This window comes from Pogoniulus pusillus, chromosome 33 (assembly GCF_015220805.1).
Source record: "Pogoniulus pusillus isolate bPogPus1 chromosome 33, bPogPus1.pri, whole genome shotgun sequence".
Lineage (NCBI taxonomy): Eukaryota > Metazoa > Chordata > Aves > Piciformes > Lybiidae > Pogoniulus > Pogoniulus pusillus.
In genome coordinates this window covers 4,442,375-4,464,542 of record NC_087296.1, presented here as the reverse complement: position 1 = coordinate 4,464,542, position 22,168 = coordinate 4,442,375, and the positions used below count along the sequence as shown (strand labels likewise).

At 42.7% G+C, this 22,168-nt stretch overlaps 1 protein-coding gene across 1 annotated transcript in view; it reads left to right on the top strand.

The window, feature by feature from the left end:
• AK9 (adenylate kinase 9) overlaps positions 1-22,168 on the top strand; it is a 46,307-nt gene that overhangs the window by 22,519 nt on the left and 1,620 nt on the right. The window contains exons 21-36 of the mRNA XM_064170023.1: positions 409-621; positions 1,709-1,975; positions 2,912-3,030; positions 3,722-3,941; positions 4,382-4,444; positions 6,014-6,226; positions 7,454-7,672; positions 11,328-11,541; positions 12,685-12,886; positions 13,707-13,853; positions 16,261-16,481; positions 17,666-17,859; positions 18,844-19,013; positions 19,721-19,819; positions 19,907-20,009; positions 21,038-21,152. Of these exons, the coding sequence (XP_064026093.1) occupies positions 409-621; positions 1,709-1,975; positions 2,912-3,030; positions 3,722-3,941; positions 4,382-4,444; positions 6,014-6,226; positions 7,454-7,672; positions 11,328-11,541; positions 12,685-12,886; positions 13,707-13,853; positions 16,261-16,481; positions 17,666-17,859; positions 18,844-19,013; positions 19,721-19,819; positions 19,907-20,009; positions 21,038-21,152 (2,779 nt within the window). The remainder of the gene's footprint in view (positions 1-408; positions 622-1,708; positions 1,976-2,911; positions 3,031-3,721; positions 3,942-4,381; positions 4,445-6,013; positions 6,227-7,453; positions 7,673-11,327; positions 11,542-12,684; positions 12,887-13,706; positions 13,854-16,260; positions 16,482-17,665; positions 17,860-18,843; positions 19,014-19,720; positions 19,820-19,906; positions 20,010-21,037; positions 21,153-22,168) is intronic.

The following is a 22,168-nucleotide window of genomic DNA, read 5'->3' as shown; positions in this document are numbered from 1 at the left end:
TCACCGGAAAGAACTTCTATCACAGAATGTGATAGAAGATTCTGTGATCCACAACCTCCCTGGCCAACCTGTTCCAGTGTCTCACCACCCTCACTGTAAAGAACCCTCTCCTAACATCTAGTCTGAATCTCCCCTCTGCCAAGACACAATGAAATCAATTTTATTGGATAATATTCTGACTTTGTAATGCCATCTCCTCCTCTTCTGAACAAGTCTGCTTCTGCACAGTTAGAAGCAAGAGAAGAGCAGTTCCCAGAACACATCAGGAAAAGATTTTATCATAGATATTTTAGCTTAATTTTGGTCTTCAGCACCTAACTCTGATATAATTTCTAATTGGAGGAAAGACTGACCCTTTAAGTGTTTCTCTCACTAGATTGGACAGTAAGACTTTCATAATCTTTTCAGGATGAAGAAAAACTTAAGGAAAAGAAAAGGCACATGGGAGACACAAAACACTTTTGTCCAGTCAGTCTGAAAGAGAACTTTGTCCTTTGCCCAGGACTCTATGAACATGCAGCTAAATATCGAGAAAAACTTTACTACTTTTCAACTCCTGAGTACAGAGATAAATTTCTGAGGAACCCAGAGGACTACGTGGCTCACAATGGGCCAATACAAGTGAGAAGCTTCAGAATTGTTTTAAGCAGATAATAACAGATTTAAATGGTAATTTATAATTGTTTAGTGTTGTTTATGTTTTGTACTAGGTAACAGCAAAGATATCAGGCAGGTTTTTGAAACAAATAAAGCACATTGCTTCCCTAATGATTCTTTATTAGCACACTGAATTAATGATGAAAAAAAAGCAGAAAAGAGAGGAAAATTAGATAGGCCTACAATAATCATAACATATTTAACAAATCACACTTATTGGAGGAATTTTACCCTCTTTAAGGTTTTCATTTAACTTGTCCTACAATAATAATAACGTATTTAACAAATAGAATCATAGAATCAACCATGTTGGAAGAGACCTCCAGGATCATCCAGTCCAACCTAGCACCCAGCCCTAGCCAGTCATCAAGACCATGGCACTAAGTGCCCCAGCCAGGCTTTGCTTGAACACCTCCAGGGACAGTGACTCCACCACCTCCCTGGGCAGTCCATTCCAATGCCAGTCTCTCTCTGCCAACAACTTCCTCCTAACATCCAGCCTAGATCTCCCCTGGCAAAACTTGAGACTCTGTCCCCTTGTTCTATTGCTGCTTGCCTGGCAGAAGAGCCCAACCCCACCTGGCTACAGCCTCCCTTCAGGTAGTTGTAGAGAGCAATGAGCTCTGCCCTGAGCCTCCTCTTCTGCAGGCTGCACACCCCCAGCTCCCTCAGCCTCTCCTCTTAGGGTTTTTGTTCCAGGCCTTTCACCAGCTTTGTCACCCTTCTCTGGACACGTTCCAGCAAATCACATACATTGGGGGAATTTTACCCTCTTTAAGGCTTTCATTTAACTTGTAAGTGGAAGAAGGATAAAAGAAGGGAGAGTTTACCAGTTTTGTCTACTGAAATTTCACTGTACCTACTGGCATCAGCTGCCCCAGTGCTCAGTATTTGCAGAGAGGAGATTGTTGGGAACAGCAATAGGAAGCCTGGAAAAAAATAAAATGCAAAATGCTTTGCCTGGTTTTGGTGCAACTTTTAGAATGACATTTTGGAAGTGAGTGTGCTGGGGCTCCAAACGGCTATAAAATGCTCCCATTTTTTCCTGTAGGCTCCTCCGTTACGGATGTGCTTACTTGGGACTCATGGAGCAGGAAAAAGTACTTGTGCAAGACAGATAGCAGAGAAATTGGGCATTTTCCATATTCAGTTTGAAGAATATCTGCAGGAACTGATCTTACCCAAAACTAAAGAGAAGGTTGGGCCCAGTTTTGAAGAAGAACCTGAAGAAGATGACAATAAAATTGCAGTTCTAGCAGAGGAACTGAAAGACTTCTCTTGGAGCATAACTGAAACTGAGACAGAAAAAAACAAACAGGTAGTAACCTGATCTTTATATTGTGTCATAGGTTGCACTGGGTTGGAAGGGGGCCTCAGAGATTATCTTGTCCAACCCAGGGATCGCCTCTAATCAGAGCAGGCTGCCCAGAGCCATGTCAAGTCTTATCTTGAATGTCTGAAGGGACAGGGCCTCAGCCACATCCCTGGGCAACCTGTCCAGACACAAACCCACCAGAACAGGAAATTCTCATAAAGTTCTAGTGTGATTAAAAATCACTTCTGTCAAATTAATTTCTTAAGGAAATTTGAAAATAATTGTTCTTGATAATGCCACAAACATTCCTCAAACCATTTCCAGGAATGATGCATAGTTTTGTTTTCTGCACAGTAGAGAGAGATGATAAAGGGGGCTAAGAGAAACTGAGGGAAAAAAGTTCAGAATAATAGTGGGAAGGTTTGGTTGCCTTCAGGGGTTCATAATATGCAGGTTCAGTTAGGTGCATGGGCTGCAGTTGCACAGGAGGCTAAAAATGTTCCCTTGAAGCAAAATGTTTCAGGTAAATCTTTATTTCCTTTCTTCCCCTCCTCCTTTGTTTTCTTTCCTTTCTCCCCCTCCCCCCCACCCCTGCCTTTTTTTTCCCTTACCTTTCTTTCCCCCCCTTTTTTTCCCTTTCCTTTCTTTCCCCCCCTTTTTTCCTTACCTTTCTTTTCCCCCCTTTTCCTTATCTTTCTTTTCCCCCCTTTTTTCCTTACCTTTCTTTCCCCCCCTTTTTTCCCCTTACCTTTCTTTCCCCCTCTTTTTTTTCCTTACCTTTCTTTCCTCCCCTTTTTTCTTTCCTTCCTTTCTTTCCCCACCTTTTTTTTTTTTTCTTTCCTTTCTTCCCCTCCCCCCCTTGTTCTTTTCTTTCTTCCCCCTCCTTTTTTCTCTGGTTGTTTTGGTTAAATGTTTTTGGTGCATTTTCTTTATATAAAGGAAGTGCAGTTAACTGAGGAGGAAGAAGCAATCAAAGCAAATCTAGTGGATAATGAGGCACTGCCTGCAGAAGTCCTCGATAACATTGTTCCTGACTGGTGGAGGAAAGAGCCATTCCGGTAACTGTAATTAGATTCTCTCTCTCTTTAATTAATCTTAGGAAGTATATCATCCATTGTGTCCACAATTACAAATAACTGTTGCAGAGATTATTTCAGTGGACTTGTACTTGTTATGAATCATGACCCACTTCTCCTTGGTTTTGTTGCTGTGTTTTAATGAGTATTTTGACAGTAACAGAGTATCTTCTGGGCTCTGCACTGAACGTGACAGAAGTACTTAGTCACTTGAATCGGATTAAACCTCCTGAGTAGCTGGGTGCTTGTCATGGGCCTACAGGCCACAAATGTGAAGAAACCTTTTGTGTTTTCATGTAAAACATGGAGAGCTGTAGCTGCATCCAGCTGTAAGTACTGGTTTCCATATACTGTAAATATTGAAAAGCAAAGACAACTATCTGTGTTCTTTGCAGTAACACAATCAGCTTACCTTGTGCATGCATTATGATCTGCACTCCAGTGATGTATCCACCACAGGCTTCCTTTTATATCAAAAAGCACATCCATAACACTGTGATACATGTGGATTATTGTTGTATAAACAAGATCATCAGTTCCTAGAAAGAAGGTTGGCTTTTTAGGATGTCATTTCAGCAGGAAAGATCTCTTCTTCTATATCTCATCTATTCCATTCATTTCCATCCACTGTAAAGTACACTGTGTGACGATAAATATCTTGCTTTCCAATTAGATCCACAGGATTTATCCTGGATGGTTTCCCTCGTACTGTAGATGAAGCTCAGTATTTGTCAGAGAGAGGACTCTGTCCTGATGTTGCAGTTTTTATTGAAGTAGAGGACAGTGACATTCTTGATCGCCTTTTTCCTCCACGCCTGCAAAAATGGAAAGAAATTCAGCATAAAAAAATGGAAAAGAAAAAGAAACTGAAAGACCTGAAAGCAAAAATAAGGGTAAGGTTTCAGTCCTACCTCCTTTTTATTTTTGTAATTTCAGCAGCAGAGGTCTGAACACAGGTTCTGAAACTCCCAAAGCAGTGAAGAGCGCACAGAGGAATGCATAAAGCAACCAGGAGACACAGCGACAGCATTCCTAGATTTACCAGCACAGAATCTGAAAGAGATCAGGGTTCCTTTCCTCCTCTGTGCAATTAATTGGTACAGAAATTTTCATTATCTTGCAGCTCACAAAATATCTGATAAAGTGTTAGACATTTGGGAAGTTCTGGGCAAAAGGCAACTAGACAAAGAATGTGAATATGGCCATCAAAAAAAATGCACTGCAATAGAGTTTTCAGTTACACACTGAGTGTTCTTCCATGGCATCCAGTTCCGAGGCTAACAACTGCTAAGGCAGTTAGCAAACATCTTTTCACATCTTTTTTCACCAACAGGATGAGAAGATTGCTAGGAGGAGGGAAGAACTTCTGGCAGAACGAAAGCAAAGGAAGCAGGAGGTAAGAAAACAAGTTAATAAAAAGAGATTTAAATAGAAGTGTTTGCATTCACATCGTAGAAGTCTCTAGAACTTTTAATTGCAGAGTTTTCAAGGCGATGCAGAGCAGTAAAAAGGTTTACAATGTGGGTAGTGGAACACTGCAACAGATTGCCCAGAGAGGTGGTAGGGGCCTCTTTCCTGGAGATAATCAAGGTGGGGCTGGACAAGGCTCTGGGCAACCTGATCTAGTTGAGGATGTCGTTGCTGACTGTAGAGGGAGATGGACTGGATGACCTTTTGGAGGTCCCTTCCAACCCAGACCATTCTGTGATGACTCTGTAATAGACTGTCAGAAACTTCTACTTTCAAAAATGATTTGACATGATATTTAAATTGGTTTAGAAAGTATTGACCCATATCAATTACAAACAGTTTTAAAAGAGTTCTGTGTTCTTCAATTTAGCAATACTCTTATGTATCTAATTTGTAAGCATCAGAGTAGCCTCACTAACTGCAATTATCAGGCATGTTTTTAAGTACCCTGTCAAATCCATGGTTAATCCAGAATAGGACTGTGCCAAGTTTCCTGCCCAAACACAATTACATAGCACATTTATAAATGCATTGATGTACTACTTGACTGCTCCTCAAATTCTGACAACCACATTTTCAGCTCCCAAGCTTGTTTAGAACAAAGCCCTGCCAAACTACAGCACTGTGTGTGAAATAAAATGCTCTTCTTATCAGAACTGCTGTGTAGAACTTCAGCTTTTTAAAGCACTCTTGGGACTGGCTCAGTGCTGTATGTACTTTGCAATACCTCTGTGTTTCCTTTTGAAATAGGATATATCCCAAATTGAGGCTTTGTTGAATTAATTATTTTTCTAATGAAGGAAAAAAAAATGTGATTTGATCCTGCTCTAGCAGGGGGATTGTGCTAGTCTGAAGCTAGCTGGAATAATTTAGTGAGAAGAATTAGATTATAGGCAGTGAAAAGGAAACAGTGGTGATGTCTGCTTCACTCATAGGCTTGCTGAGATGTATAAAAACAAGAACATAAATATAGATAACAGAGTTGCTCTCTGGCTCTGGCTGCCTGCACTTCTCTCTCTAACCTGCTATCTGTGTAAGTAATTCTTCTGCTTCCTAACTCTCCTGGCCAATTCTCCAAGCTCACCTTGAACTTAAGGCAAAGTCTGGGATAAGGTAGAGGGGTAGAGAGAGGGTGGAAGGATGGTTGAGAGCCCCTCCTGGGGACTCTGGTTTCTGGGAGGGCTGTTGTGTTTCTGTACTACTTTTTAACTTGTCTATTTCTGCATATAGCTGTATAGATTGTGAATTCCTGCTTGTATATTGTGCTAAGCTGTAACTATAAAGCTTCATTCTAATTTCCAGCTCAGCTGAGTCTAGTCTGAGTGATTTCATAAGTGGGGGGAGGGGGGCAGGTAACACCGAAACCATCACAGGGGTTGGACAAGATGATCTTTCAAGGTCACTTCTAGGCTGTAACTGTCTGTAATTTGGTAATCTGTTCCTTCAAAACACCTGTATCATACACACAAACCAACAAAATATTTTACCTGTCCAGGCTTTAGCACATACAGAGCATTATGAAGCCACTGAGGAGGAGGAGGAGGATGAGAATGACGATGTTGAAGCTATACTTGAAGAAGAGTTTTTAGAAGAAGAAGAAGAAGAGGAAGAGGAGGATGAAGAACAGGAAATCGATGCTGTTGAGCGCATACAAAATGAAATTACAGAGAGGTTTGAATCAGAAACAGAGAGTTTGCAAGGTGTACAGGTACCTAATCCTCTGCTCATTATACCCTGCTGGTTTGAGTCTAATTGGAATATTTTAATGAGAAAAAATGGATTATAAGCTGTGACAAGGAAAGCAATGAAATAATTCACTCATAGGTTTGCTGAGACATATCAAAACAAGGACACAAACATAGATCAGGCAGTTGGAGTCTGTGTTTCTCTCTGGCTTCTGCTGTATTAACTGCTCCTAGCTGGATCTGTGTAACCCAACTAATCTTTTTCCTTCTAACCTCCCTTGCTGATTCTTTCAACTCACCTTGCACGCAAGGCAGATTCTGGGTTAAGGGAGGGGGGTGGAAAGAAGGTGGAAGGGTGGTTGGGAGCCCCTCCTGGGCACTCTGATTGCTGAGAGGGGTGTTGTGTTTCTGTGTTACTTCTAATTTGTATGTTTCTGTGTGTAGCTGTAAATATCCGTAATACAGTGTAAATATCTGCTTGTATCTTGTGCTAAGCTGTGAATAGAAAACTTGATTCCTTAACTTCCAGCAGGCTGAGTCTAGTCTGGGTGAATTCATTGTGTGAGTAACACCCAGAACCACTACATATACATAATGCTGCAGGTATTACATAGAAGGTGAGAAATCCCACAGAAGTGGTATCATATAGTGTGGGTGGTGAGACACTGGAACAGGTTGCCCAAGGGAGGTCATGGATGCTCCCTCCCTGGAGGTGTTCAAAGCTAGGATGTATGAGGCCTTGAGCAACCTGGGCTTGTGAAAGATGTCCCTGCCCATGGAAGGGGCATTGGAACTGGATGATCTTTAAGGTCCCTTCCAAAACCCAAGCCATTCAGTGAATCTGAGTCACAGGATTGCATATCAGAACTAGATACTGCTGATACCCTCGAATTACAGGTCCATGTCCTTCCTGCGTTGAGGGCTGCAGAGCTGGACACAGTACTCCACATGAGGTCTTACCACAATAGAGTGGCTTCTCAAGCTTTAGCTCTACCTTAGTAGATTCCTCAGAGTTGTCAGACTGGACTTTTGTTTGAGTTTTTTGTTTGTTTTTAATAGTGTGATAGTTAATTAAACCCTCAGTGGGCAGGAAGACAACTGTCATCAGAAATAAGATTTTACTGACTAATGGTGGCTGAGAACACACTCAAGAAACCCTTGACAGTTCACAGCAAATCTTGCTGTCAGCCATGATTACAAATCTGATGGTGTTAATGATTCTCATCTTTCATTATGTTTTCATGAACCAGGAAGAACTTGAAAAAATGTCAATACCACAAGTGCAGATCGAGGGAGGGCGGAAGCCTCGCGTTCTGTGCTGCCAAATCTACAGCAAGTTGAGCTCTCTGGTGGAAAACCGTGGAAGCATCTTTGAGAAATGCTACCCAATAAGTCTGCCACTTGCACACAAGATGCTGGCTTTCTCATATAAATTTCCAAGTGCTTTTGATCAGTGGGATCCAGTCAAGGTAATGTTCTTAAATAGGTATTATCAAGAAGTAATACTTTTCAAAAACACCTTTCACATGAAAATATATCCAGGACCTTGAAGGGGCTACAAGAAAAGTCAGGAAGAGACTTCTTTTTAAGGGGTTTGTAGTGATAGAATGAGAGTAAACAGCTTTAAGCTTGAGGAGGGCAGATTTAGACTGGCCATTAGAAAGAAATTAGTGAGCGTGGTGAGACACAGGCACAGGTCACCCAAGGAGATTGTGACTGCTCCTTCCTGGAGGTGTTCAAGGCCAGGCTGCATGAGCCCTTGAGCAACCTGGGCTAGTGGAAGGTGTCCCTGCCCATGGCAGGGAGGTTGGAACTAGATTATCTTCAAGGTCCCTTCCAACCCAAGCCATTTTTTGAATCTTGGGCTGTTCCCAGGCCAGTGGCATAGCTTCCCCAGGAAAAATAGGAGCCTTGGCACCTAGAGACGTATTTTACTACAACTCATCAACCAGGTAACTTTTACTGCTCTTCATATAGTCCTCATGTTCAGTCTTCACCTTTTCCAGATAGTGTTTATCTTCCTTTAACCTTGGCAATAAGAATTGTACACAGATCAGCTCTTATTACAGCTTTACATAATCAAAATACTTCAAATGCTTTAGGATCAGAATTGCCTTTTCCATGGCTGCATCAAATTGGCATCTAATAGTTTAGGGATATATTAATAGAAGTAAATATTTCTTCTGTCATCTTCAATTACTGAACTCCAGCTTATATGTGAAATTCTTATTAGTCCCTACACGTCAGACCTTGCACTTTGTTCTATTAGATTTCACTACATTTTCTGTGATTCCATTTCTCCATCCCTGCTGTGCAGTGGAGTTTTTTAGCAACCAAAAATACAATTCAGTGAGAAGAAAGAAGTCAGAGAAAGAAAGCTATTAGATAAAATCAGAGTGGTGTGCTGATTGTGGAAATGTATGTGCTGGTAATAATGAAAGGGAAATAGAATCATTTGGAGGGTATTTTAGGATAGAATAGAAATGAGGAAGTTGATTAAAGAGTGGAGTTGCTTTGTGGTTTGGTTTTTTTTTTAGAAAGGCAGATATGCCAAATACTTATAGAATAAAGGTGGGAGTAGGAGGGAAGTAGTTACACAACTGATTAGATAAGCAGAGAATAAATATTATGAGCTGAGGGAGGAATGGTAGCAGATAGACAGTAGAACCAGGCTCCTGACACCTTAAATAATTGAGGGCACATACCCTGAAATGACTTTGTGCGGGAATAGGAACCTCAGAATCAGAGCTTTTGGCAAGGTAACACGACACAGCAGAACAGTGCAGCAACCAGATCACCTTACCTCTATGTGTTTACTGGCTCCTTAAAACACAGGTTTGTGAGGGCAGTTTCCCTCAGCAAGAAGCTGAGTTGGCTGTTCCCCCTTATTTTATATATATGCCTGTAACTGCTGTTTTTTTTCCCTTAGTATATTTCAGTTTGCTCAAGACAGAGTCGGATTCACTGCACTGTTTGCCAAGATCCTGGAGATCACTTTCTTCGCTTTCCTTTCTTGTGGAGGGCAGGCCAATAGCTTACACAGTAATCAACAGCAGTTTCTCTGAGTCCCCTCAGAACTGTGAGCTGAATGCCACGTGGGCTGGGCAATCTGTTCTCCAGATGCCAACAGTTTGTTACAAACTATCCTTCATTAGCACTTTAAGGCAGTTCTTCCAAGAAGAGCTGCAACAGGGACATGACTAAATTCTTCCATAGTGAACACTGGTGCAGGGAATTCATTTAGCATTTCTGCATTTAGTGCTCCTCTTACATCTCAGTGATCCACCAACTCTACAGACTTCCTGATGAGCTGTCTGATGTGACACAGTCTCAAGTTGTGCCGGGGGAAGTATAGGCTGGATGTGAGGAGGAAGTTCTTCACAGAGAGAGTGATTGGCATTGGAATGGGCTGCCCAGGGAGGTGGTGGAGTCACCGTCCCTGGAGGTGTTCAAGAAAAGCCTGGCTGGGGCACTTAGTGCCATGGTCTAGTTGACTGGATAGGGCTGGGTGCTAGGTTGGACTGGATGAGCTTGGAGGTCTCTTCCAACCTGGTTAATTCTATGATTTCAGCAGCTGTCCATGGATTTTAACACCAATATTTTTCTTTGCTTTGTGATTTTTACCCTTCACCACACTCTTTAAGTATTCACAGGATGCTAGGAGTTGGAAGGGATCTGTGGAGATCATTGAGTCCAACCCTCCTGCCTGAGCAGGACCATAATCTAGTGCAGGTCACACAGGAACCCATCCTGATGGGTCTTGAAAGTCTTCAGAGAAGGAGACTCCACAACCTCTCTGGGCAATCTGTTCCAGTGCTCCATGACCCTTTCAGTAAAGAAGTTCTTCCTCATGTTGAGGTGGAAATTCCTGTGCTGTAGTTTCTATCCATTGCCTCTTCTCCTAATTGATATTCTTTTCTGTGTTGATACTCTGTTCTGGTTTCTTCGTTTGTGCCTGACTTCTGCTGAAAACAATATTCTCAGTACATCTGCTGTCAGGCAGGTAAGAGTGGGTTTAATTAATATATATTAATGAAATTACTTGATTTGTATTTTTAGATGTTCAAGTCATAGTTGTATTATTTTGTACCTCTCTGCACTGTCTTGATGGCCAGAAAGTGTTATGGTACCACCTGCTGGAAACAGTGAATATTTTTTCTCTTATCAGTGCTTACTTCATTGTTTTTGTGTACAAGAATAGCATATGTATGGAAGTTCCTCACTCAGACAACATCTTAAGTCCATATGTATACATTTCAGGATGCTCTGATGGTTTGTTTTATGCCATTTTTACTCCTCTAGCTTTAAGTGCAGAGTCCTGCATCTGGGAAGGAATAATAAACTCCACCAGTACAGGCTGGGAGGTGATCTGCTGGAAAGCAGTCCTGTGGACAGGGACCTGGGGGTCCTGGTGGATAGGAAGTTAACCATGGCACAGCAATGTGCCCTTGTGGCCAAGAAGGACAGTAGGATCCTGGGGTGTATTAGGAAAAGTGTGTCCAGCAGATCAAGGGAGATTCTCTTCTCCCTCTACTCTGCTCTGGTGAGACCTCATCTTGAGCACTGCCTTCAGTTTTGGAGTCCCCAGTTCAAGAGGGACAGGGATCTGCTGGAGAGGGTCCAGTGGAGGGCTATGAGGATGATTTGGGGACTGGAGGGCATGGCTTATGAGGAGAGGCTGAGAGACTTGGAACTTTTTTGTTTGGAAAAGAGACTTAAAGGGGATTTGATAAATATTTATAAGTATCTGAAGGCTGCCAGGAGAGGGGACAGGTTCTGCTCACTGCTCCCTGGGATAGGACAAGGGGCAATGGGTGTAAATTGCAGCAAAAGAGGTTTTGCCTCAATACAAGGGGGAACTTCTTTACTGTAAGGGTCACAGAGCACTGGAACAGGCTTCCCAGAGAGGTTGTGGAGTCTCCTTCTCTGGAGACTTTGAAGGCCTGTCTGGATGTGTTCCTCTGTGATCTGTTAGATAGTATGGTCCTGCTCTGGCAGGGGGGTTGGACTGGATGATCTCCTTGGGTCCCTTCCAACCCCTAACATCCTGTGATACTGTATGATGGAAGGAGAGGAGGCTTTGTCAAACCTAATCATCTGCTTCCCATTTTATGTGTGTTGCAGCTCAGTGAAGGAGATGTAATCAGGCCACACCAAGGCCATGACAACGCAGGCTTCGCTCTAATCCATCGGCAGTATATTTACTTCTTTTCAACCCAAGAGACTCAAGACACCTTTATGAAAAATCCCATCAAATATATTTGTCAGCCAAAACCTAAACCAGCTGTGCCAGTGAAGGTTGCCATTGTGGGACCTCCAAAATCTGGGAAGACTACAGGTAGGAGCCAGTGTTACCTCTAAAGCAGAACCTTACCTAATGACCAAAGCTGTGTCTGTCACTGATGCTATTAAGAAAACCATAAACCACAAAGGTCGTTGGGCTCCTTGTTTTTCTTGCTGGACATGGAATTGCTGGACTTACATTCTCTAGTGGCTGATTTTACAGTTAGATATTTATGCATTGTCCATCTGAGTTTTATCCCAGCTGCTTAAGAAGTTAGTGAGCTGGTCTGGCACTTAGAAAACCCAAATTTGCACGATTTATACCTTTTGCATTATTTCTGATTATTTTCTAATTGGTTCTTATTTCTTTCAGTCAATAACATCTAATGTTAAATGAAGAAGTATTCAGTCATAGAATCAGTCAGGGATGGAAGGGACCATAAGGATCATCTAGTTCCAAACCCCCTGCCATGAGCAGGTATACCCTACCCTACATCAGGCTGCCCACAGCCCCATCCAGCCTGGCCTTAAACACCTCCAGGGATGGGGCCTCAACCACCTCCCTGGGCAACCCATTCCAGGCTCTCACCACTCCCATGCTGAAGAACTTCTTCCTCATGTCCAGTCTGAATCTCCCCACCTCCAGCTTTGCTCCATTCCTAGGATAAGGACTAGAACTCAAATCTCCACATTCCCCACTCTGTTTCCAAACTTCTAGATTAAAAAACAACATAATTTACATCTTTCTGCCCTTTCCTTCTTCCTCTGTGAGTCTTTCCACAGGCTTTATTGAGGAAGAAGAATAATTCAGTGTACACCATAGCTTAATTAGAAGAGATGGATTCAAATTATCTAATTTAAACTACATTGCCCATTTCCTGAAGAAACAATCTCACTCTAGGCTGTTCTGTAAAACAGGCAGCAATGGAAGCATGTTTTCTAAGATACTTTGTAATAATACTGCCTCTTGCTAGTGAGGTTTGTGCTGAGTTGAGCTGTAAGCTTCACTGAGCATGCTCCATGCATCTATCTGCCAAGCTCTCAGCCCTCTGGGGACCTAAGCAGGTACCTGCTAACCTACTCATTGGGAATGAGCAGAGCAACTGCCTTGTAAGACTTAAGGACGTACTTTAATATACTGCTGGGTTGTGATGTTGCTTACATAGATGTTGTGTGCTGAAATCAAAATGTTTTGCAGTTGCCAAGAAGTTTGCCAGCATGTATGGGCTGCTGCGCCTGAGCATGGGAGACGCCATCCGGCTGGTGTTAAACAGCCAGCCAGAGAGCCAGCTGGCAGTCAGGTTAAAGGAGCACCTTCACAAAGGACAGACTGTGCCTGATGAACTGGCCATTCAGGCTCTAGACGTGGCTCTGATGAACCCCCTGTGTAGCACTACTGGGTAAGAGTCTTCTCTGGGGATGGGGATTGGTTTCAAGACATGCCAGTCCCTTCACAGGCAGTGATTTCTGTGTTCCCACTGCAAAACAATTCCACTGAAACATATCACTGGGTTATGAAGTAAAGAAATGTTAGCCATTAGGAAGAAATTCTTTACAGTGAGGGTGGTGAGACACTGGAACAGGTTGTCCAGGGAGGTGGTGGATGCTCCCTTCCTGGAGGTTTTCAAGGCCAGGCCAGATGAGGCCTTGAGCAACCTGTTCTAGTGGACAGTGTCCCTGTCCATGGCAGGGGGGGCTGGAACTGGATGATCTTCAAGGTCCCTTCCAACCCATTCCATGAATCTATGTATACATGGAAAGCATTTCCTCTAGATGATTAAAAAAAAACTTCTCAAGGGTTGTAAATCATATTGCTTTTCACTTTGAAAACTACTCCTCCCAATCCATGTGGAGATTCAGTCTTAATTAAAGTTATGTTTCTGAATGATGTGTGTGTCCCAATTTTCAAATCCACCATTTTCACTAGTGACATCCATCCTCTTACTCCTATCTGCTCTCCATTCCTACATCTTTTGACCTTGTGTATTCCCTTACTGTCTTCTGTTTCTTATTCTGTCTACCTGATCTTTATTTTATTTTCTTCACTTTTAAGAATTTATAATTAGACTGTGTTTGTTGAGTCAGGGCAGTGATAACTTCATGGCATGAGTGTAGACCTTTGTCTCTGTTGAGAAAGTACCAGGGATGCACTTAGGCTGCATGGTTAACTAGAAACTGACTTCTGAGGAAAACTGCCTCTCTGTTTCTGCTTGCATGCAGAGTTGTCATTGATGGATATCCTGTAACAAGAAAACAAGTGAACCTCCTGGAATCAGCTAAGATAATTCCAGTGAAAATATTTGAACTAGAAATGGATGCAAAAGAAATGTTCAGAAGGGCACTGCTGGATGAGGAAAGCACAGAGAGGTAGTGATGCACCTTGACAGCAATCCTTCGACCCACGTGATACTGTAATGTCTCCATGCACCTCAGTGCTGCACTTAGAGAGGCTGTACCTAAGATGATGCATAACTCAGCCTCTCCAAGTTGCACATACGAAAAAGCAGGGGGAGCAATCCCTCTGTATTCTAATGCTTTGGTTCCCATAAACCAGAACCATGACATAAGAAACTTGTGGCACATTCTGGTCAGATCTCAAATAGCATAGAATCAACCAGGGTGGAAGAGACTTCCAACGTCATCCAGTCCAACCTAGCACCCAGCCCTAGCCAGTCAACTAGACCATGGCACTAAGTGCCTCATCCAGGCTTTGCTTGAACACCTCCAGGGACAGTGACTCCACCACCTCCCTGGGCAGCCCATTCCAATGCCAATCGCTCCCTCTGGCAACAACTTCCTCCTAACATCCAGCCTAGACCTCCCCTGGCACAGCTTGAGACTGTGTCCCCTTGTTCTGTTGCTGGTTGCCTGGGAGAAGAGACCAACCCCACCTGGCTACAACCTCCCTTCAGGTAGTTGTAGATAGCAGTGAGGTCAGCCCTGAGCCTCCTGCAGGCTAAACAACCCCAGCTCCCTCAGCCTCTCCTCATAGGGTTTGTGTTCCAGGCATGACTGAGGCTGCAAATTTGCAATGCTTACTTCAATTGGTTTTAATGAAACTATACATCAGAAATCTTCCTAGGTCACTCTGCTGCTGCAGTCTAATGTCATCAATTATTATCATCATAAGGGAAATTGATACTTCATCTAATGAGCTCTTTTAAGTCTTTATTGAAGTTCTTTTTAAAAGATGGGGCATATGTATATTTCAACAACATACCATTCCTCAGTTACTCTCTAAACCTTTGCAATCAGCTTGCTCCTTCTTTGTTTTTCTAAGAAGGTAAAGAGCTGTTGGTTGTTTTGGAGGAAAAGCAGTAAGTAGTTTACAGATGGACAGAGAATTATAAAGAACAGAACATCCACCTTAAAATTAAATTGTATAAGAACCTGGTTCTCATTAAAAGGAAATGTTTCTAAGAAGTTCCAGATAGCTCAGAGCATCACTGCAAGTCTCTTTCATTTTGTCTCTTTCTTTTATCAAGTAATCAGTGCAGTGTTTACTGAAAGCCTAAAGACACTTTGCATTGAAAGAAATATTAAATTAATGCTGCATTTCTGAAAACATCTACCTTAAACTTTTCATTTTAAATCCCAAACTAATCACATTTCATATGGTTAAATACAAATCACATCTACACTATCAGGTAATTATGAAGGATACAACTTGCAGAGAAATTAATCCTATTAAAAGAGAAGTTTATCTTTTTGGGTGGTTTTGTTTGCATCATTTAAATGAACAGCCAGAAGAAGAAATGGTTCTGTGTTCTAATCAAAATATCTCTTCTGATCTTGCAGAAGGTATTTTGCCATCAGAGGGATTATTCTCATTTATGTCTATGTAAATATGGCAGTTTTCAAAATACATCCAATGATACATTTTGGAAAATATAATCACCCTACCTCTTGATTCCAGACAACAGCATCCTTAGAAATGAATCCTATTTTCCAGTAAAGACTTTACTTCCATTTCAAGTGTCTCACAGCCTTTTGTCTAGGGTACAATTTAATGCTGTATGAAGAGAGGCTGAGGGAGCTGGGGGTGTTCAGCCTGGCAAAGAGGAGATTAGAGGGGACCTTCTCACTCATTACAACTACCTGAAAGGAAGTTGTCAGGTAGGGGTCAGGCTCTTCTCCCAGGCAACTTGTGACAGAACAAGAGTGCATGGTCTGAAGCTATGCCAGGGAAGATTTAAGTTGGGTATTAGGAAGCATTTCCTCACAGAAATGGTGTTTAGGCACCGGAACAGACTGACCAGGGAGGTGGTGGAGTCACCATCCCTGGAGGCGTTTAAAAAGTGTTTGGATATGGCACTTGGTGGCATGGTGTGCTAGTTTGAGCCTACCTGAGATATTTTGGTAAGAGGAATTAGATTATAGGCCGACCTGGTGGTGTTAGGTTATGAGCTGGACTTGATCTCAGAGGTCATTTCCAGCCTCAGTGATTCTGTAATGGTGTATTGTCTGGTCATGTCAGTTACCATGTGCTGATATGCTCCAAATCCTTCACACAGTTACTGAGTTGTATTTGGGGCAGAAACAGCAGTTTTGTTCTTTCTGAACATAACTGATCAGAAGTGTGCTGCTTTTCATGTGTAACTGGTAATACTCTCAGTAAGAAAGTTGCATTTCTTAAATATGTTCTGCAATGGCAAAGGAGCCAAATTTTCTGAGAAGGACTTAAAGTCTTTGTCTCCTTGTTACACCTGAAATTCATTCTACAGAATGATCTAATCTCCAGACTTAAAGCTGTGTTATTTTTCATTGTCTGCAGACCACCTTACCCTAAACATGACAGCTTAGAGAGTCTAGCTGTTAAAAATGCCTGCTATAAGCAGCACATTGATGCAATTAGGACTTACTATGAGAAAGAGCATCAGAACTGGTGTGTGATCGATGCCTTACGGAGCAGATGGTGGATCTGGAACAAAGTACTGCAAGAAGTTCAAGTGGTTGTTAAAGAAATTCAGATATACCTGGAAAGAATACGAGAAGGTAAAAGCAAAGTTTCTCAGAATACTATTTGTTACTTTAAAAAGCTGCAGTTCAACTTTAACTTGCTTTGTGTGAAACTAATTCTTGGGCACATACATAGCCTCAAATTCTTTGATCTCACCTTGAAGAGAGCAAGAGCAAAACCAACTCCAGGGCAGTCTGAGACCATCCTCCAAAGGACCAGGTAACAGAACACAGCTGAGGGAAGTCAAAGGTCTCCTGCTCCATGGCAGATTCCCCAAGACAGGGTGATAAATCAAAAAGGGTAGCCCAAAGTACACAAGGAGAACAATGACTTGCAGCTTCACTTCAGTATCAATGGAAGAAGAGGGCAAGAGAGGGGAACTGTTAATTGTAAGTTCAGAATTAAGGTTAAATATACCATCTGAGTTCACTTCTGTGCTGTGGAAGGAGAACCACATGAGACTAAAATGGCACAGTTCCCAATTGATTTTTTGTGTGTCAGCAGTGGTCAGCATTAAATATGTCTTTTGAACATGCCTGTAAAGTTTAGCCAGAGTTCCTCTGACAGGCAAACAGACCTCCTTACCTTCTGTCCAACCATTGGTTTCAACTTCTACAGGTCTGTGGCTGCACCCTTCTTAAAAATTGCATCCCTAACCCAAAACTAATTTACTGTACAGTTAACTTTTCTTTTTTTGCATCAGCTTGAAAAGCACAATTATTAAAATGTTTGAGTTTCATATGACATTTCAATCCAGATTTTCAATAGCTTTCATCCAGGCAGGCAAACTCCAGCATTTGCAAGACATGGATGAATAAAGGGGGAGGCTTTCATCACACCTTCTACTCTTTTTTCAGCAATCTAAAGAAGTAAAATAATAGCCAAAATGTTCCTTAGCAACACAATGGTGTAAAACTAATAAATGATGCATAAAACTCCCCCCAGGGAAAGCAGAATAATATGTTAAGCATGCAGAGTATCCCACATCGTTAATAATAATTCTGTTTCTTAAGTGCCAGAAACATTTTCTTGCAATTGGTAAAACAGGTTGCAATTCAAATAGGGTCAGTTTAATATCAGCCTATAAAAACTGGCATTTGAATTCTCATTATTTCATATCATTTTCACAATGAATTCTAGTATACTTTGAAGCATATTAAGAAATGTTTGATGTGGCTTTGTCTTTCATTAATGAAACAGGAATTGCTTTCATTAACAGGGAAGGCAGCTGGCATTGCTGATTTATGTATCACTCCTGAAGAGCTGCAGCACCGGCTGGGGGAGTTTGGACAGTACTGTCCTGTCAGCCTGGCAGAAAAGGGGGAGTTGGTTGATTGCTCTGCCATGTCACTGCAGTTTGCTGCAGAATTTCGAGGACACTATTACAAAATGGCTTCACAGGAAGATCTGGATGTAAGTGTCAAGCAGGGGATTGCAGGAAGAGGGGACACTGTTGTTTATTCTTTGACTCCACACAGGAACAAGCCAGATGTGAGCTGAATTAGTGTTGTTAGTCTTCAGGCTTCTGCTCTGTACTCATCTGCTGTCAGATGTCCAGGCAGACAAAATGCAACAGAGAATCCATACAAATTGGCATAGATCAAACATTCACTTTAAAACAACTGTTTCATAGAATGGTTTATGTTGGAAGGGACCTCAAAGATCATCCAGTTCTAACCCCCTGCCACAGGCAGGGACACCTCCCACTAGAACAGGTTGCTCAAGGCCTCATCCAACCTGGCCTTGAACACCTCACCTCCAGGGAGGAAGCATCCACAACCTCCCTGAGCAACCTGTGCCAGTGTCTCACCACCCTAACTGTAAAGAACCCTTTCCTAACATGTAGCTTAAATCTTCCTTCCACCAGTTTAAACTCATTGCTCTTTGTTTTGTCATTACAAGACCTTGTAAACAGCTCCTCCCTAGCCTTCCTGTAGCCCACTTCAGATACTGGAAGGCCACTGCAAGGTCTCCTTGAAGCCTTCTCCAGGCTGAAGAGCCCTAGCTCTTGTAGCCTGTCCTCATAGCAGAGCTGCTGCAGCCCTCTGAGCATCTTTGTGGCCCTCCTCTGGACTGGCTCCAACAGTTTGATGTCCGTCTTGTGTTGGGGGCTGCAGAACTGCACACAGTACTCCAGGTGAAGTTTCCTCCTTTCTCCATCTGTTTTGGGGAGACTGGAGGTAAAGAGTGGCTAATGATGGCAACAGATAGTGATGGATGGTGGGTGGACAGTGATGATATCAACTGAGAGTGGGCTGGAAAAGAAATTCCTTACTCCAGCACACTAAGAGGGGCATTGTAGAACAAACGAGTATCTAAACTGTGGGAGCCAGTCCTCTGGAGTTTGACTCTCAGTGCTTCTTATACTACAAAACCATTTCATTTCTTCTTCTACAGAAATTTTTGAGCCAACCAGAGGTTTACGTGCCACCACTGGCACCTCACCCTCTCCCACTCCCAGATATGCTACCACAGAAACTGACAGCGGCAGAAGTGAAGGCTTTGTTCCCTATCCGTGCAGAAATGCAGGGCTACTGTCCAGTCACTTACCTAGATGGAAAACTGAGGTACACCACTGCAGTTCTCATACTCTGAATCACAGTCTGAGTGTCTTCATATTAACATATTAATGAGGAAATACTTTCCAAGTACTTTTTAATAACGTTCAGGATTTGGACAGGAAAAACAGTTCTCTCCATTGTGCCTGTGGCTTTGGAAATCAATGTTAACATCACCCTGTGAAACTCATGTGGCTACAGACTCCACAAGGATCTGTCTTGGCTTACTGGCTTCTTTGCTGAAGACTGCTCAGAGTTTGAGTTTTCTCTATCATAAGCCTTCAGAAATCCAAACAAATCTCTCAAAACCTTCACAGATGCAAAATGAGCTGTTCTGAGTTTTAGAAGAGACCCATCAAGTCCCACTGATTTCCTCAGTGTGCTGAAATTTCTCATCAAGGTAGAACCAGAGTCAACTCTATCCCACCCCTTCTTAATCTCCTGAACAGCTACAATTGACATTTTAACTAGAGGAGCTCTAAATAAGCACTTTAATAAAAGCTCCTTAAGAAGCAGATTTCTTTTAGGCAGAGACTCTGGGATTTTGAGCGTTTCAACTGTCAGTCAAGTGATGGAAACATGGATGATCTAATTGCAGCGCTTTTGTAGTTCTTATACTTGCTAACTAACCAGAAGGCTGCCAGGAGCTTGTGAATTTACAGCTCATGTTTTCTATTTCTTGTGAATTAATAGCCTTTCTCACTCTGTTTCTTCAGGTATGAAGCTTTGGTGCCTGGCAATAGCGAGCATGCAGCAAAATACCAAGAGAAGGTCTATCTTTTTGAGAGTGAAGAAAAACTTCTGAAATTTATGAGGTGAATATACTAACCAGCTGCCTTTCATCTTTACTCATGTCAAGGTTTACATGTCTTTAAAATGTGCTTCCTTTTTTCTCTGGTTAGGTTACCAGAGAAGTACTGCAACCTAAAGCTTCCACGTAAACTGCCTGCAATAAAAGAGCCACTACTACTCACTGCACTTCCTCTGCTGGGATACCTTGAGCAGGCCAGTGTTTGCTTTTCCTTTTTAAAACATCATTTTGCCATGGATTGTATATCTCACCCAGTTTATTTCATTTTTTAAGCACTGGAAGTCTTGTATTTATTGGTGGGATTATATTAAGTTGAAAGTTGTTTACTTATGGTTGAGGGGAGAGCTTTAGAATAATGGATATAGAATCAACCAGGCTGGAAGAGACTTCCAACATCATCCAGTCCAACCTAGCACCCAGCCCTGGCCAATCAACCAGACCATGGCACTAAGTGCCTCATCCAGGCTTGGCTTGAACACCTCCGGGGATGGTGCCTCCACCACCTCCCTGGGCAGCCCATTCCAATGCGAATCACTCTCTCTGGCAACAACTTCCTCCTAACATCCAGCCTAGACCTCCCCTGGCACAGCTTGAGACTGTGTCCCCTTGTTCTGTTGCTGGTTGCCTGGCAGAAGAGACCAACCCCACCTGGCTGCAGCCTCCCTTCAGGTAGTTGCAGACAGCAATGAGCTCTGCCCTGAGCCTCCTCTTCTGCAGGCTGCACACCCCCAGCTCCCTCAGCCTCTCCTCACCGGGCTGTGCTCCAGGCCCCTCACCAGCTTTGTCGCCCTCCTCTGGACACATTCAGTATGTCAACATCTCTCTTGAATTGAGGAGCCCAGAACTGGACACAGCACTTAAGATGTGGCCTGACCAGTGTTGAGTACAAAGGAAGACTAGCCTTCCTTGTTCTACTGGCTACACTGTTCCTGATAAAAAACATAGATGGAGGCCCTCACAGGGGAACAGTAAACTGCAGTATTATATGATGGATTCTCTGACTCTTTTGTTTATAATATCCTCCAAGGTTACATTTTGCTTTGATGAAAAATGATTTATGGTCACTTTTCTATTTTATACTATTTGTTACCTCCTGCAATTCACCAGCTTGGGTATCATGCAATATTGTTAGATTTGAAAGACAATGGAAGAAGTTGGGAGTATATATTGTTGCAGAAGAGTTCTGTAATGGTCTTTTAAAACTGTTTTTGTCTTTCTTTAGGGAGTAGCAACTGCTCTGATAAAAGCTATGACTGAAGTAGGCTGCTTAAAGCCCAAGTTTCCATTCCTAAGTGTGAAGCAAACTGCCCTGCTGTTTGTCGCCTGCCATTTAAAAGGTAGCTTATAAATTAGAATCATAGAATCAGTCAGGGTTGGAAGGGACCACAAGGATCAGCCAGTTCCAACCTCCCTGCCACGGGCAGGGACACTCTACCCTACATCAGGCTGGCCACAGCCTCATCCAGCCTGGCCTTAAACACTTCCAGGGATGGGGCCTCAACCACCTCCCTGGGCAACCCATTCCAGGCTCTCACCACTCTCATGCTCAACAACTTCCTCCTCACGCCCAGGCTGACTCTCCCTACCTCCAGCTTTGCTCCATTCCCCCCAGTCCTGTCATTCTCTGAGAGCCTAAAAAGTCCCTCCCCAGTTTTTTTGTAGGCCCCCTTCAGATACTGGAAGGCCACAAGAGGGTCACCTGGGAGCCTCCTCTTCTCCAGAGTGAACAGCCCCAACTCCTTCAGTCTGTCTTCACAGCAGAGCTGCTCCTGCCCTCTGATCATCCCCGTGGCCCTTCTCTTCACATGCTCCAGCATCTCCACATCCTTCTTGTAATAGGGGCTCCAGAACTGGATGCAGTACTCCAGGTGGGGTCTCAGCAGAGCAGAGTACAGGGAGAGAATTACTATGCTATAAAAATAGTCAGTTATAGAAATGCAGGAATTCACCTGATACAACATTGATAACCAAACAAGAAAGCTATGGACGAGCTTGAATGCATCCAGAGAAGGGCCATGAGGATGATCTTTACTTTGCCTTTAGTTACTTAAAATGTTTACTTACTCTTTTGGAGAATGGCAGTCTTTATTTTAAGTTCACATCCTCTGTTTCTTCATGCAGTTTCCAAACACTCCCAGAAGTTTCTTGGACTAACACTGATTTTTGCTAGCATAGGAAGATCACTGAACAGCACAGGCACACCATAAGCCCCCGTGGAGATGTGTACAGCTCTTAAGCCAGCAAAACTGCTTTTATCCTGTACATCATTTCTTCCACAAAAGCTGTTTTCAGTCTACTGTTAGCATAGTTTTGCTAACATAACCATGTCCACACCAGAAATGCTTTGCTCGTA